We start from the raw sequence: 13,682 nt of genomic DNA on the forward strand, positions 1-13,682 counted from the left end.
ATTTTGCCTGTCCTTAACTGTTACGTTAGTGTCTTTATCATCCCGCCATTTGGGCGGGATGGGGCCAGAGTATGACCTTGCCATTTGGGCGGGATGGGGCCAGAGTATGACCTTGCCATTTGGGCGGGATGGGGCCAGAGTATGACCTTGCCATTTGGGCGGGATGGGGCCAGAGTATGACCTTGCCATTTGGGCGGGATGGGGCCAGAGTATGACCTTGCCATTTGGGCGGGATGGGGCCAGAGTATGACCTTGCCATTTGGGCGGGATGGGGCCAGAGTATGACCTTGCCATTTGGGCGGGATGGGGCCAGAGTATGACCTTGCCATTTGGGCGGGATGGGGCCAGAGTATGACCTTGCCATTTGGGCGGGATGGGGCCAGAGTATGACCTTGCCATTTGGGCGGGATGGGGCCAGAGTATGACCTTGCCATTTGGGCGGGATGGGGCCAGAGTATGACCTTGCCATTTGGGCGGGATGGGGCCAGAGTATGACCTTGCCATTTGGGCGGGATGGGGCCAGAGTATGACCTTGCCATTTGGGCGGGATGGGGCCAGAGTATGACAGGCTGTATGTGTGTAGTGTGCTGCTCTATAGCCCGCAGGCAAACGTTCATCAGCCTTAACGTGTTACCATTTATTTATTGCAGGCCAATGAGCGCCTGACATCGGGGGAGATTTCTCAGGATGAGTTCCTTGTGGTCGCTCACCAAATCTGCCAACTCTTCCAATACCAAGAAGAGAAGGAAAGATACAGTGTATGGGACAGTCCTACGGATGACACCAAGGGTGGGCGCAAGAAGCCGCTCCTGTCCAATGCAGAGTTAAATTATTACGAGCATAAAGCAAAGCTAAGGAGGACTCAGGTTCAGCACTTCATGGATGGCTTCCTTGATATGGATGAAATGGATCTGGACAGCAGAGGAAGCGAGCTGGAGGAATTAATCCCAAGGGGTATGTCACCGGAAACGCGGCCCCTCACAGATGAGCTGCTACATGATATTCACAGGAGACACGACGATCAGAGAGAGCTTTCTACAGGTGGGTTTCCTCTTTGACATTCTTCTTGGGTCGGCTTTGCTTTTCTTTTTCTATCGGTCTTCTTTCCTTTTTGTCCTCATTGCATTTTTTTCTTCTATTACTGAAGGTTTACGAGAAGAACAGAGGCCGTCGTACAATGAACAGTTTCCCCCCAAGAGATCCCGATACGATGAAGCTGAACAGATCTTTGACGATAAAGCACGAATTGGAAAGGACGGCGTGCAACATGTCGCTCTGCTCGACGAGCGAAGACCATTGCTTGATTCCCCATCTCTGTTACCTGGCCCCAGCGGCAAAGGATTCGAAGATCCCATTAATGTATTAAACGCAAGAGTGGATTCTCCTGCCAAATCCTGCACACTGTTTGAAGAGCCGTCAGGACTGAGAGCGGACCCACTTTTTGACAACGAATTAGTTGACACTCAAAGATTTGACAATTTGCCCGGGCCACCTATTAACCAACTCGTGCAGAGGTTTGAAGGACCGAATCTGATGGTTCCTAATCCCCCAATTGGAAACCAAATGATGGAAGTCTTACAAGATTCACCTTTAGGTCCACCGAGATTTGAAGGACCACAGAGTAGGCATATGGGTGGTTTTGATGGGCCACCAGGAGCACCGTCACGATTTGATGGCTTACAACCTGTGGAGGCTGCAAGGTTTGAAGGTGGGTTAGGCCCACAAAGGTTTGATACTGGATCTGGACTACCAAATTTCGAGAGCCACCAAAGATTCGAAGGTCCTCAGAGATTTGACGGTGGTGGATTAGGACCAGGAACTCAGAGATTTGATGGTGTATTAGGACCTCAGAGATTTGATGGTGGATTAGGACCTCAGAGATTTGATGGTGGATTAGGACCTCAGAGATTTGATGGACCTACCCGACCTTTGCTACAGCAGAGGTTTGAGGGTCCACACAACACACCGATGCGGTTTGAGCAACCAGTGCGATTTGACACCATTGGTGGGCAACCTATGCGCTTTGATGGTCCTCATGGACCAAGGTTTGACACTGCTCCAAATGTCAGGTTTGATGGACCTCCTGGTCCCAGGTTCGATGGTCCCAGGTTTGATGGCCTGCCAGGTCCTAGGTTCGATGGGCCTCTAGGAGCTGGAAGGTTTGACCCAAGTCCACAACCTATAATGCGATTTGATGGCCCAATGGGGCAGAACATACCAAGGTTTGAAAATCCACAAGTACATAGATTTGAGAACCAACCACTCCACGTGCCGCGATTCGATGTCATCCCTGGGCAGCCTTGTCAAAGATTTGATGGTCCACCTGGACACCAGACCCCACCAAGATTTGATGGACCCATACAAATGCAACAGCAGCGGTTTGAGGGACTGATGCCTCAGCGATTTGACGGTCCGAATCCACAGCCGCGATTTGACGGTCCGAATCCACAGCCGCGATTTGACGGTCCGAATCCACCGCTGCGATTTGACGGTCTGAATCCACCGCCGCGATTTGACGTGCCTGTCGTACATCCGGGGCCACGGTTTGATAACTTATCGTCTACACCTATCAGGCAAAACGTTCCACCGTTTGGGCAGACTGTGCCATTTGAGCAGCAAAATATGTTTCCTGGGCAATTTCAAAGGCCGGATCAAAGGTTCGATCTGCCCCAGGGCCCCGGATTCTCCGGTCCACCAGCCCCTGGGGTGCAAGGATTTCCTAATCAACTTTCGAGACCAGCTGGACCCTTCTTTGATGATAAAAATCCACAAGGTCCTGGATTTGGACACTTCAATATGCCTGGTGGAAATCTGCCGCCAAATCCACCGGTGAGTGATGGATATTGTGTTTATATTTGGAAATGCTTTAGTTGTAGTAATATAGCATGTTCATCTGTGAGTATGTGGGGTGGGCTTGCAGTAGGATTACAGCGCTTTGGTGGTCCTGTTTTATGTAATTGACTCATTGTATAATGAAAGGTTTCTAGTTATCCTATAAAGGGAAGATGTATGCCATAAGATAGCTTGGTCTGTGGGGTTTGATCTCCTCACGGTCGTGATAGTGATAGTCTCCCCCCCCTCCTCCAGTCATCAGATTGGGGTCCCAAGTTCAGACTTTTTTTTTTTTTTTTTTTTGTGCTTTAGTCATAGCGATCATGTGGGTTCAGGTGCTATACCCACGCGATCACCGCTGGGTCTCCGGATGATCTTCCAGCTGAGACCAGGCTCTCACTGCCCGTAGCGGTGCCCGCGCCGCTCCTGCCAGTCTAACCCCCTGGATGTTGCAATCAATGTGATTGCAGCATTCGGGAGGCAGGGAGAGGAATCTCTTACCTCTCCCTGATGATCGGGTCACTGTGATCGCATTACAGGGACCCGATCGCCATCACGGACGCGGTCACTGCCCTGGTAACCCAGAGTTGTCACCTATGTCACTGAGGTTCCCTGCAGCCTCATCTTGCGGGACCTTGGTGTAGGAAACCCCGGTGACATCACAAGCTGAACAGCGTTCATGCCGGTGGATCTGCAGGAAACCCCTGTTACCACACAAGCTGAACAGCGTTCATGCCGGTGGATCTGCAGGAAACCCCTGTGACCTCACAAGCTGAACAGCGTTCATGCCGGTGGATCTGCAGGAAACCCCTGTGACCTCACAAGCTGAACAGCGTTCATGCCGGTGGATCTGCAGGAAACCCCTGTGACCTCACAAGCTGAACAGCGTTCATGCCGGTGGATCTGCAGGAAATCCCGGTGACCTCACAAGCTGAACAGCGTTCATGCCGGTGGATCTGCAGGAAACCCCTGTGACCTCACAAGCTGAACAGCGTTCATGCCTGTGGATCTGCAGGAAATCCCGGTGACCTCACAAGCTGAACAGCGTTCATGCCTGTGGATCTGCAGGAAACCCCAGTGACATCACAAGCTGAACAGCGTTCATGCCGGTGGATCTGCAGGAAACACCGGTGACCTCACAAGCTGAACAGCGTTCATGCCGGTGGATCTGCAGGAAACCCCTGTGACCTCACAAGCTGAACAGCGTTCATGCCGGTGGATCTGCAGGAAACCCCGGAGATCCGTCGGCATGAACTTTATGCACCTTGTGACGTCACTGGATTTCCCTGCAGAGACCGCAAGATGAGGACATGACTGCAGGGAACTCCAGTGATGTCATAAAAGCACATAAAATCTCAAAAAAAACAAACAAAAAACCGTAGGCATTGGACATGCTTGTTTTTTTTTTTTTGTTTGTTTTTTCTCCTGCTACTTTCGCTGACTCCATTCAAGTAAATTGGTGAAAAAAAGCAGGAAAACACAATTCACATGCGGCTTCATTTTACGGTCAACAAAAACTGCAAAGAAACAAGTAGTAACGTGGGCACCGCAAGTCTCATAGACTTTGCTGGGATGCTTTTTAGTTGCTTTTATTGATTGATTTAAAAAAAGCAAGAAAAAAAAATGCCGCATGGGCACAAGGCCGTAGACTGCCAAGTCATTCATTCTGTCTGGGATACGCTGTGACCAGAGCAGTTGTGGAGAACTGAGGACTGCTCATCCGAACCAAGGGGGGGGGGTCGGGAGAGACCTCACACAGCCAAATCATGGGCTGACCACTACCTGTTCTGTATGGAGGCGACTTTTTTTTTTTTTTATTTTTTTTTATATTTTGCTCCGGTTCCTGCACAACCAGATTTCATGGGAAAGATGTCACATAAAGACCTATTAATGAAAAGAAAAAAAATACATATTTCTTCGGCGCTCCATTGGGAGACCCAGACGATTGGGTGTATAGCTACTGCCTCCGGAGGCCACACAAAGCATTACACTAAAAAGTGTAAGGCCCCTCCCCTTCTGGCTATACACCCCCCGTGGGAACACGGGATGCTCAGTTTTCAAGCTTTGTGCGAAGGAGGTCAGACATCCACGCATAGCTCCACTGTTTAGTCAGCAGTAGCTGCTGACTATATCGGATGGAAGAAAAGAGAGCCCATATAGGGCCCCCAGCATGCTCCCTTCTCACCCCACTTGCGGTTTGTAAGGTTGAGGTACCTATTGCTGGTACGGAGGCTGGAGCCCACATGCTGTTTTCCTTCCCCATCCCCCTGAGGGGCTCTGAGGAAGTGGGATCTTTCCGGCCACCAAGCCCTGAGGCCGGGCTCCATCCACAGACCCATAGAACCTGCTGGATGCCGAGCGAGGTACCGTTCAGGGACAAGGCCCTGCAACATTAAGGTACTCTGTGTCCCCGTATGGCAGGCACGCACACTCCAGGCTTGCTGGGTGTGCTAGTGCGCCGGGGACTGAAGCGCTGCGCGCTGGGGTTATAGTCCCTACAGATTACTGGGGGATTTTGTTGTGTTGGGGGACTGCCGCGCCGACCGCCCCCTGGAGCGGCGGCGCAGCTGAGACTTGTAGTGCGCCGGGGACGCGCCGACCGCGCTTTTACGGCGGCGGCGTTTCTAACTCTAGTCCCCGGCTTTTGCGGCCTAGCTCCGCTTCGTTCCCGCCCCCACCCTGTCAATCAGGGTAAGGGAGAGACGCTGTACAATCGTCAGCGCCGAGGGCTGGAGCCTTATTTACATGCTCCAGCCCTCTCACTAGGCACAGTGGGACGCAGGCTTCCCGCTCTTTGTCTGTATACGCCCAGGGCCCGCCCCCCCCTCCACAGGACGCCGGCAGCCATTCCTGCATGCAGTCTGGCTGGAGGAAGGACACAGGCTCTGGGAGACTCAGACTAGGGATTTCTGGCGACCACACACCCGCGTTTAGCGGGCGGTAAGCAGCACATTAGTGCTGGCCCCACTTGTGCCACAGTGTTATATTGGTGTACTTTTTCCTGTACCAGATATATATATATATATATATATATATATATATATATATATATATATATATATATATATATATATATATATATATATATATATATATATATATATATATATATATACTACACTGGACGGTCGCTTCTTGGCTGTATACCCTGTATTGCTCTGAGGAGACAACAACATGTCATCCACAAAACGCAAGGGTGCCAAGGCACGGGCTGTATACACTGCTTGTACAGCATGTGGGGCTAATCTACCGGCAGGCTCCAACGACTCCCATTGTGTGCAATGTTCAGTCCCAGTGGCACTTCGTCAGCCAGAGCCTATGATGGTAGTAGCCCAGGCAGAGTCGCCTGTGAACCCTGCCCCGGTGACGGGGACAGAATTTGCAGTCTTTGCTGATAAAATGTCTGTGACTATGACAAAAATCCTGGAGACCTTGCAGTCCAGGCCAGTTGCGCAGACCATGGACACTGCTGTGTCTATGCTCCCCGGTCCCCCTCAGTTGGAACTAATCCGTACTTCAAGGGGGTCCCAGGCATCACAGGCTGAAGACTCTGACTCGGATGACGGTCCCAGTCACCCTAAGCGAGCTCGCTGGGAAAGACCCTCCACGTCATCACGCGGGTCAGGGTCTCAGCGAGAATTGTCTCTGTATGGTGAGACAGAGGTGGGTGATCAGGAGTCTAGTCCTGACACCGCTCTCAATCTGGATACGCCAGATGGTGACGCCATGGTAAATGACCTTATAGCGGCCATCAATAGGCTGTTGGATATTTCTCCCCCAGCCCCTTCAGCAGAGGAGGCAGCTGCCCAGCAGGAGAAATTCCATTTCCTGTATCCCAAGCGTAAATTGAGTACTTTTCTGGACCACTCTGACTTCAGAGAATCAATCCAGAAACACCATGCTTATCCGGACAAGCGTTTTTCCAAACGTCTTAAGGATACACGTTATCCCTTTCCCCCTGACGTGGTCAAACGCTGGACCCAGTGTCCAAAAGTGGACCCTCCAATATCCAGGCTTGCAGCTAGATCCATAGTTGCAGTGGAGGATGGGGCTTCACTTAAAGATGCCAATGACAGACAAATGGACCTTTGGTTGAAATCTGTCTATGAAGCTATCGGCGCGTCGTTTGCTCCAGCATTCGCGGCCGTGTGGGCACTCCAAGCTATTTCAGCTGGTCTGGCACAGGTGGACTCTCTCATACGTCCAGCAGTGCCGCAAGTGGCGTCCTTAACTACGCAAATGACTGCGTTTGCGACCTATGCTATCAATGCGGTACTGGACTCTACGAGCCGTACCTCAATGGCATCCGCCAACTCTGTAGTTTTGCGCAGGGCCTTGTGGTTAAAAGAATGGAAAGCAGATTCTGCTTCTAAAAAATGTTTAACCAGCTTGCCATTATCTGGAGACAGACTGTTTGGTGAGCAATTGGCGGAAATCATTAAACAGTCCAAAGGGAAGGACTCTTCCTTACCCCAGCCCAGATCAAACAAACCTCAACAGAGGAAGTGGCAGTCGAAGTTTCGGTCCTTTCGAGGCTCGGGCAAGCCCCAATTCTCCTCGTCCAAAGGGACTCAGAAAGAGCAAAGGAGCTCTGATTCCTGGCGGGCTCACTCACGCCCCAAGAAAGCAGCCGGAGGTACCGCTTCCAAGGCGGCGGCCTCATGACTTTCGGCCTCCTCCCTCCGCATCCTCGGTCGGTGGCAGGCTCTTCCGCTTTTGCGACATTTGGCTGCCACAGGTCAAAGACCGGTGGGTAACAGACATTTTGTCTCACGGGTACAGGATAGAGTTCAGTTCTCGTCCTCCGCCTCGGTTCTTCAGAACTTCCCCACATCCCGACCGAGCAGATGCCCTTCTGCAGGCGGTGAATTCTCTAAGAGCAGACGGAGTGGTGGTCCCTGTTCCTCTTCGGGAACAGGGACAAGGTTTTTACTCCAATCTCTTTGTGGTGCCAAAAAAGGACGGCTCATTCCGTCCTGTTCTGGACCTAAAACTGCTCAACAAGCATGTGAACGCCAGGCGGTTCCGGATGGAATCCCTCCGCTCAGTCATTGCCTCAATGTCTCAAGGAGATTTCCTAGCATCAATAGACATCAAAGATGCTTATCTCCACGTGCCGATTGCTACAGAGCACCAACGCTTTCTACGCTTCGTGATAGGAGACGACCATCTTCAGTTCGTAGCTCTGCCATTTGGTCTGGCGACAGCACCACGGGTGTTCACCAAGGTCATGGCGGCAGTGGTAGCAGTCTTGCACTCTCAGGGACACTCTGTGATCCCTTACTTGGACGATCTACTTGTCAAGGCACCATCTCAAGAGGCATGCCAACTCAGCCTGATTGTTACACTGGAGACTCTCCAGACGTTCGGGTGGATCATCAACTTCTCAAAGTCAAATCTGTCACCGACCCAATCACTAACGTATCTTGGCATGGAGTTTCATACTCGCTCAGCGATAGTGAAGCTTCCGCTGGACAAGCAGCGGTCACTACAGACTGGGGTGCAGGCTCTCCTTCAAAGTCAGTCGCACTCCTTAAGACGCCTCATGCACTTCCTCGGGAAGATGGTGGCGGCAATGGAGGCGGTTCCGTTTGCGCAGTTTCATCTGCGCCCACTTCAATGGGACATTCTCCGCCAATGGGACGGGAAGTCAACATCCCTGGACAGGAAAGTCTCCCTTTCCCAGACGGCCAAAGACTCTCTGCAGTGGTGGCTTCTTCCCACCTCATTATCACAGGGAAGATCCTTCCTACCCCCATCCTGGGCAGTGGTCACGACAGACGCGAGTCTGTCAGGGTGGGGAGCAGTTTTTCTCCACCACAGGGCTCAAGGGACGTGGACTCAGCAGGAGTCCACCCTTCAGATCAATGTTCTGGAAATCAGGGCAGTGTATCTTGCCCTACTAGCCTTCCAACAGTGGCTGGAAGGAAAGCAGATCCGAATTCAGTCGGACAACTCAACAGCGGTGGCATACATCAACCACCAAGGAGGGACACGCAGTCGGCAAGCCTTCCAGGAAGTCCGGCGGATCCTGATGTGGGTGGAGGACAGAGCATCCACCATATCCGCAGTTCACATCCCGGGCGTGGAAAACTGGGAAGCAGACTTCCTCAGTCGCCAGGGCATGGACGCAGGAGAATGGTCCCTTCACCCGGACGTGTTTCAGGAAATATGTCGCCGCTGGGGGGTGCCGGACGTCGACCTAATGGCGTCTCGGCACAACAACAAAGTTCCGGCCTTCATGGCACGGTCTCGCGATCAAAGAGCTCTAGCAGCAGACGCCCTAGTGCAAGATTGGTCGCAGTTCCGGCTCCCGTATGTGTTTCCACCTCTGGCACTCTTGCCCAGAGTGCTACGCAAGATCAGATCCGACTGCAGCCGCGTCATACTCGTCGCCCCAGACTGGCCGAGGAGGGCGTGGTACCCGGATCTGTGGCATCTCACGGTCGACCAACCGTGGGCACTACCAGACCGACCAGACTTACTGTCCCAAGGGCCGTTTTTCCATCGGAATTCTGCGGCCCTGAACCTGACTGTGTGGCCATTGAATCCTGGATCCTAGCGTCTGCAGGATTATCCCAAGAGGTTGTTGCCACCATGAGACAGGCTAGGAAGTCCACGTCTGCTAAGATCTACCATAGAACGTGGAGGATTTTCTTATCCTGGTGCTCTGCACAAGGAGTATCCCCCTGGCCATTCCAGTTACCTAATCTTCTTTCCTTCCTGCAAGCTGGGTTGGAAAAGGGCTTGTCGCTCGGCTCCCTTAAAGGGCAAGTCTCGACACTATCCGTGTTTTTTCAGAAGCGTCTAGCACGACTTTCTAAAGTACGTACGTTCCTGCAGGGCGTTTGTCATATCGTCCCTCCATACAGGCGGCCATTAGATCCATGGGATCTAAACAGGGTACTAGTTGCTCTCCAGAAGCCGCCCTTTGAGCCTCTGAAGGATGTTTCACTTTCGCGACTCTCACAGAAAATGGCCTTTCTGGTGGCGGTCACGTCTCTTAGGAGAGTGTCTGAGCTACAAGCGCTGTCATCCAAGGCTCCCTTCCTGGTGTTCCACCAGGACAAGGTAGTGCTGCGCCCCATTCAGGAGTTTCTCCCTAAGGTAGTATCCTCTTTTCATCTTAATCAGGATATCTCCTTGCCTTCCTTTTGTCCTCATCCAGTTCATCGGTATGAAAAGGATTTGCATTTGTTAGATCTGGTGAGAGCACTCAGGATCTACATTTCCCGCACGGCGCCCATGCGCCGCTCCGATGCACTCTTTGTCCTTGTCGCTGGTAAGCGCAAAGGGTCGCAGGCTTCCAAAGCCACCCTGGCTCGATGGATCAAAGAACCAATTCTTGAAGCCTACCGTTCTGCTGGGCTTCCGGTTCCTTCAGGGCTGAAGGCCCACTCAACCAGAGCCGTGGGTGCGTCCTGGGCATTACGACACCAGGCTACGGCTCAACAGGTGTGCCAGGCAGCTACCTGGTCGAGTCTGCACACTGTCACCAAACATTATCAGGTGCATACCTATGCTTCGGCGGACGCCAGCCTAGGTAGAAGAGTCCTGCAGGCGGCAGTTGCCTCCCCATAGGGGAGGGCTGTCTTTGCAGCTCTAACATGAGGTATTTCTTTACCCACCCAGGGACAGCTTTTGGACGTCCCAATCGTCTGGGTCTCCCAATGGAGCGCCGAAGAAGGGAATTTTGTTACTTACCGTAAATTCCTTTTCTTCTAGCTCCTATTGGGAGACCCAGCACCCGCCCTGTTGTCCTTCGGGATTTTTGTTTTTTTCGGGTACACATGTTGTTCATGTTGAACGGTTTTCAGTTCTCCGATGTTACTCGGAGTGAATTTGTTTAAACCAGTTATTGGCTTTCCTCCTTCTTGCTTTAGCACTAAAACTGAGCATCCCGTGTTCCCACGGGGGGTGTATAGCCAGAAGGGGAGGGGCCTTACACTTTTTAGTGTAATGCTTTGTGTGGCCTCCGGAGGCAGTAGCTATACACCCAATCGTCTGGGTCTCCCAATAGGAGCTAGAAGAAAAGGAATTTACGGTAAGTAACAAAATTCCCTTCTTTTCTTTGTCGCTCCATTGGGAGACCCAGACAATTGGGTGTATAGCTTCTGCCTCTGGAGGCCACACAAAGTAATTACACTTTAAAAAGTGTAACCCCTCCCCTCTGCTATACACCCTCCCGTGCATCACGGGCCCCTCAGTTTTTTGCTTTGTGTTGAAGGAGGCACACATTCACGCAAGCTCCACGTTTTAGTCAGCAGCAGCTGCTGACTTTATCGGATGGAAGAAAAGAGGGCCCCTATGGGGCCCCCGGCATGCTCCCTTCTCACCCCACTCAGGTCGGCGGTGTTGTTAAGGTTGAGGTACCCATTGCGGGTACACAGGCTGGAGCCACATGCCGCTTTCCTTCCCCATCCCTTAGGGGCTCTGGGGAAGTGGGATCCTATCCGGTCATCCAGACACTGGGACCGGTCTCCCTCCGCAGCCCCTGGGGGAATCTGCCGGACAGGAGACGGAGTATCGTCAGGGACATGGCCCTGCATCTACAGGTACTCTGTGTCCCCGTTGGGACGGCGCATAAAGCACCTTGGGCCCAGACGCTGCAGCGACTGCGGCGTGGGTATGGGTCCGGGACTACCGCGCCGACCGTGCACTGCCGGCCGGCCGCGGTTTTAACTTTAGTCCCCGGCTTTTGCGGCCTAGTATAGTATTCTCCCGCCCCCAGGCCTGCCAGTCAGGGAAAAGGGCGGGACGGTCGGTATGACGCCGACAGTGAGGGCTGGAGTACACTGAGCTGTCCTCCGCCCCCCTCACTACTCACGCTGGGGCACCAGATTCCCGCACTTTTGTGACTACGCCCACGCCTCCCTCCTCCTCTGAGAACGCCGTCAGCCATTTTTTCAGCACATTCTGCGGTGGAGAACTTCTGGCTGCAGCTGAGGGAGACCCGGGGCAGGGAATCTGGTGGCCACACAGAGCGGTTGGTAAGCCACACCGGTCTGCCGGTGCTGGACTCCCCAGAGTGCCGAACTGTATGTATATGTATATGTGTATATATATATATATATATATATATATATATATATATATATATATATATATATATATATATATATATATATATATATATATATATATATATATATATATATATATATATATATATATATATAATCTCTTTTGTGTATACATTTGCTGGTTCGGCTGTACTGTTAACTTGAGGCTATATATATCCCTCAGTGATCACGGTGATCCCTTACTTATCTCTTGGAGGACAACAACATGTCGTCCGCAAAGAGCAAGGGTACCAAGGCACAGGCTTTTTTTGCAACCTGTACCTCATGTGCGGCTATGCTACCTGCAGGTTCCACCTACCCTCATTGTGTGCAATGCTCGGCCCCTGTGACACTCACTCAGCCGGAGTCTCAGGCACTGGTGGGACCCCCGGCTCAGGTAGAGACACCGGTTCCCACTGTCCAGGTGACAGGGACAGAGTTTGCAGTTTTGGCTGACAAACTGTCTGAGTCGCTTTCACAGTCCATGGCTCAGTCTATGGACAAATGGTCTGCTAAGATACTAGAAGCCTTGCAGTCCAGACCAACAACACAGATGCAGGGCACTGTGCGTTCTTCGTCCCCAGGTCCCCCTCAGTTGGCGCAGCAATCTGCTCCTGAGGTGACACATAGGTTACATAGTTACATAGTTACATAGTTACTTAGGTTGAAAAAAGACCTAGGTCCATCTAGTTCAACCTTCCTCCACCAGTTCTACATTTAGTCACTAAGTCATTTATAACCAACAATGTTTTGTGTACTGAGGAAATCATCCAGCCCTTTTTTAAAAGCTGTTATAGTATCTGCCATTACTACCTCTTGTGGTAGGGAATTCCACAGTCTGACCGCTCTAACTGTAAAGTCCCACGGTGAGGACTCCGACTCGGACCGCAGTCCCAGACCGGTGAAGCGGGCTCGCTGGGGACCTTCCTCCACTTCATCACGCTGCTCAGGGTCTCAGCATGAGGACTCTCTAGAGGATGAAGAGGAAGGCGCAGCTCAGGGCTCAGACCCTGACGGTGCTCTCAATCTAGATACACCTGAAGGGGACGCCATAGTAAATGACCTTATAGCGTCCATCAACCAGGTGCTAGAAATTTCTCCTCCAACTCCAACTGTAGAGGAGGCGGCTTCACAGCAGGAGAAACACCAGTTTCGGTTTCCCAAACGTACACGGAGTGCCTTTTTCGATCACTCTAATTTCAGGGATGCTGTCCAGAAGCATAGAGCATACCCGGACAAGCGTTTTACTAAGCGCCTTAATGACACACGTTATCCCTTCCCCCCGGAAGTAGTGAAGGGTTGGGCTCAGTGTCCAAAAGTGGATCCTCCAGTCTCTAGGCTGGCGGCCAGGTCTGTGGTTTCAGTGGCAGATGGCTCATCGCTCAAGGATGCCACTGACAGGCAGATAGAGCTCATGATGAAATCCATCTATGAAGCCATAGGAGCATCTTTTGCTCCGGCATTCGCGGCAGTATGGGCGCTCCAAGCTATCTCAGCTTGTCTGTCTGAGATTACTGCGGTCACACGCACCGCTACTCCGCAGGTTGTGTCTCTGACTTCTCAGGCGTCGGCTTTTTCGTCCTACGCCATGAACGCCGTCCTGGACTCGGTGAGCCGTTCAGCGGTAGCATCCGCCAATTCGGTGGCAGTCCGCAGAGCCATGTGGCTACGTGAATGGAAGGCAGACTCTGCCTCCAAGAAATTCTTAACCGGTTTGCCATTTTCTGGCGACCGTTTGTTTGGCGAGCAATTGGACGAAATTATTAAACAATCCAAGGGAAAGGACTC

General features: G+C 51.9%; 1 protein-coding gene across 1 annotated transcript in view; it reads left to right on the plus strand.

Moving 5' to 3' along the window:
* PCF11 (PCF11 cleavage and polyadenylation factor subunit) overlaps positions 1-13,682 on the plus strand; it is a 63,480-nt gene that overhangs the window by 20,644 nt on the left and 29,154 nt on the right. The window contains exons 7-8 of the mRNA XM_075337518.1: positions 651-1,041; positions 1,148-2,829. Of these exons, the coding sequence (XP_075193633.1) occupies positions 651-1,041; positions 1,148-2,829 (2,073 nt within the window). The remainder of the gene's footprint in view (positions 1-650; positions 1,042-1,147; positions 2,830-13,682) is intronic.

Source organism: Anomaloglossus baeobatrachus, chromosome 2 (assembly GCF_048569485.1).
Source record: "Anomaloglossus baeobatrachus isolate aAnoBae1 chromosome 2, aAnoBae1.hap1, whole genome shotgun sequence".
Taxonomy (NCBI): Eukaryota; Metazoa; Chordata; class Amphibia; order Anura; family Aromobatidae; genus Anomaloglossus; species Anomaloglossus baeobatrachus.